Below are 2,654 nucleotides of genomic sequence, written 5' to 3' on the forward strand. Positions count from 1 at the left end.
TGACATGACTTATTCCTTCTAACCAGAAGACTTAAATTAAGTTTTAAGGGGAAATCTACAGAGCTCACATTATATGGTTTTATAATAAATTTAAAAAAAATTACTGTAAATTACTGACAGGTAACATCTGGTCACATTGTAAGGGTTTATTAAACATCTGGTCACACTGTAAAGGTTTATAAAAATAACTATTCACAACAGGTAACATCTGGTCACATTGTAAAGGTTTATAAAAATAACTATTCACATTGTAAAGGTTTATAAAAATAACTATTCACAACAGGTAACATATGGTCACATTGTAAAGGTTTATAAAAATAACTACTTACACTATTTACACTGATTAGTTAAAGCAGAATGAAAGCAGAATGAAAGCAAAAAGTATCGACAGACATGGAACACAACTACAAATAAACATTTATTCATCTTCTATATCAGAAATGATGTCGCTTCGAAGGTTGCACAGGGCTGCACAAATTCTTAGAATTTTATCTATTTTAGGGGTGAGGTTAATTGGAACGGTTTGAGAGAGGACTTTGAAGTTTTTAAGTCGACATATGACCCGCTCAACGTGGACACGTACATTGGCGATGCGCCTAGTGTTAGTGGTGTCTTCTTCAGAGAGTTGCATGCCTCTCTTGGTGAATGCTGGAAGGACAAGTTTCACCTTCCTTTCATAGAGGAGATCGGTAATGGTGAACCCTCTGTCTGCCATTACTTCATCGCCTGGACGAAGGTATTCCAGGAACCCTGAATTTGCGGTTATGAATTTATCACTGCACCTTCCTCCATATGCTGGTGAGATGAACATGATCAGTCCACATGGTGCAATGGAGACCAGGTATTTAATGGTGTTCTGGCCGTAGTAATGGCTGTAGGACTCACCTCTCGAGTCAAGGTTGCGTGGCTTTTGAAGGGGTGTCTCTGAACAGTCGATCACACATGTTGTGTTTGGAAATTGCTCTCTGAAACACTGAGGCATTGTTGCCTGGATTGTCTCCCTGGGAAGCCATGGTATGTAACACCTCATCTTCTCCTCCATGATGTCAAGCCAACACGAAATCACCTTGCTTATAATAGACTGAGAAACACCAAACCTTTCAGCAAGATCACCCTGCAATAAATTAAGACGCAGCTTCATCAGAGTGATCAGGAGCTGATCCCAAGTGTGTAGCTGAAAGCTGTTGGTGTGTGAACTGGTAAGGTGCTCAGCAACTGAATGGAACGCATCCAGTGTCAACCCTGTGTAGAGCTGACAAAGGTGGTCGTTTCTCAGCAGAGTTATGTACAATGGCACTGGCTCAACGCATTGTGTTCCCATTTCAGATGTTGGTGGCTTCAGGTTGAGTTTAGACTGTGAAGCGTAGTTGTGGTCAGAGACAGATGGATCCTCCCATTGTGTTTCTGCATCACAGGTCTGGGGCATGTGGCTGTGATCATCCTCACAGTTGTCCATTGCATCACTAACGCTCATTGATGCATCTATGGAAAAATATAAGCATACAATTTTTTTTACATTAGTACTTAAAATAGATCATGAGATTTAATGTATGATGGACCCATAGTTACAGAGAACAGTGTGTAAAAGAGAGATCCATTACAAACACAAGACAGTATACACACACACAATCTCCTCTATTTAAGTCAATATCAATATCTGAAAGAGAGATGTAGCTAGCTGGCCTGCTTACAGGAATAATGTGAGCTATTATAAGACTGAAATGTAGCATAATATGTTATAATATCGTGAATATTAACTAATTAATTAATTATTTCAGATCCGTAGGTCCATATCACAAAGTAAACGAAACATAAGAAATATGATATTTAACGTTATAGTTGGGCAATGGTAATAATGCAAGGTTCGTTGTATTTTGTTAACGGCTCGTTACTGATCTTAAATGTAATCATTGAATCACGAATCTAACGTTAGGCTAACAAGCACATAACTAACAGTTAGGTAAGTTAGCTTACCTGAATCTGACAACCTGTTCAGCACCCGGCGTTGCTTCTTTGCCGGAACATCGTAGCCGAGCCATTTCTCGGGGTAAGGGTGTTCGTCAGTCGGCTTCCCGTCCATAAAATGGTATGAACACACATAAGGGCGCTTGGGTGGGCACTTCAAGTTTAGCGCCTTCCGCCATTGCCTCAGGTGCTCCTCGTCTTTAGGTGGTGGGTGTAAATCGTAAACTGCACCACAACACTCAGATCGCATCACATTGTGTTCGTAACACAGTTCGTTCAATTGTTCTCGCCTCTTGATCCAATTATTATGGCAGCCTTTAACTGAACATATAATACTCGACATTGTTTACGTCTAGAAACTAGCGTACCGGTATGTTCTCTCAGCCGGAAGTTGAAGTTCCGCTCAGCCGGAAGTAAGATGACAAAATGAGCGTAATGGCGCCGCCCTTGTTGCCGTGGAAAATAAGGTGAATAGGCCTACCTGGTAAAAAGTTGTATAGACTATTTTGATTATATCTTTAATATCTGACTTCCTATTGGTCAAAGCTAATTACTGTAAATTAGAAAGTTGTCCGGCTCGATGAGATCAATGTACGTACTGATTTTTGTTACTGTATATACAACTAACCCCCCCACTTTTGTCAAAAGCATGTTGAAAGTGACACACTTCCTGCTGCCAGTTGGTGGCG

At 40.4% G+C, this 2,654-nt stretch overlaps 1 protein-coding gene across 1 annotated transcript; it reads right to left on the reverse strand.

The window, feature by feature from the left end:
• Positions 1-354: 354 nt before the first annotated feature.
• Positions 355-2,235, reverse strand: LOC311068757 (uncharacterized protein). Its single transcript, XM_084091383.1, has 2 exons — positions 1,975-2,235; positions 355-1,482 (listed from the first exon to the last, which is right to left on the reverse strand). Exons 1-2 carry the CDS (start codon positions 2,213-2,215, stop codon positions 419-421), a joined length of 1,305 nt encoding a protein of 434 aa, XP_083947509.1. The 5' UTR covers positions 2,216-2,235; the 3' UTR covers positions 355-418.
• Positions 2,236-2,654: the final 419 nt, after the last annotated feature.

The sequence above is a fragment of the Abramis brama genome (genome assembly GCF_963993115.1).
Source record: "Abramis brama genome assembly, chromosome: 18".
Lineage (NCBI taxonomy): Eukaryota > Metazoa > Chordata > Actinopteri > Cypriniformes > Leuciscidae > Abramis > Abramis brama.

Coding starts and splice junctions, on each gene's coding strand:
- LOC311068757 (XM_084091383.1), bottom strand. CDS start 2,215: ATGCGATCTGAGTGTTGTGGTGCAGTTTACGATTTACACCCACCACCT. Junction 1,483..1,974: donor GAACAGGTTGTCAGATTCAG/GTAAGCTAACTT, acceptor ATTTTTCCATAG/ATGCATCAATGAGCGTTAGT.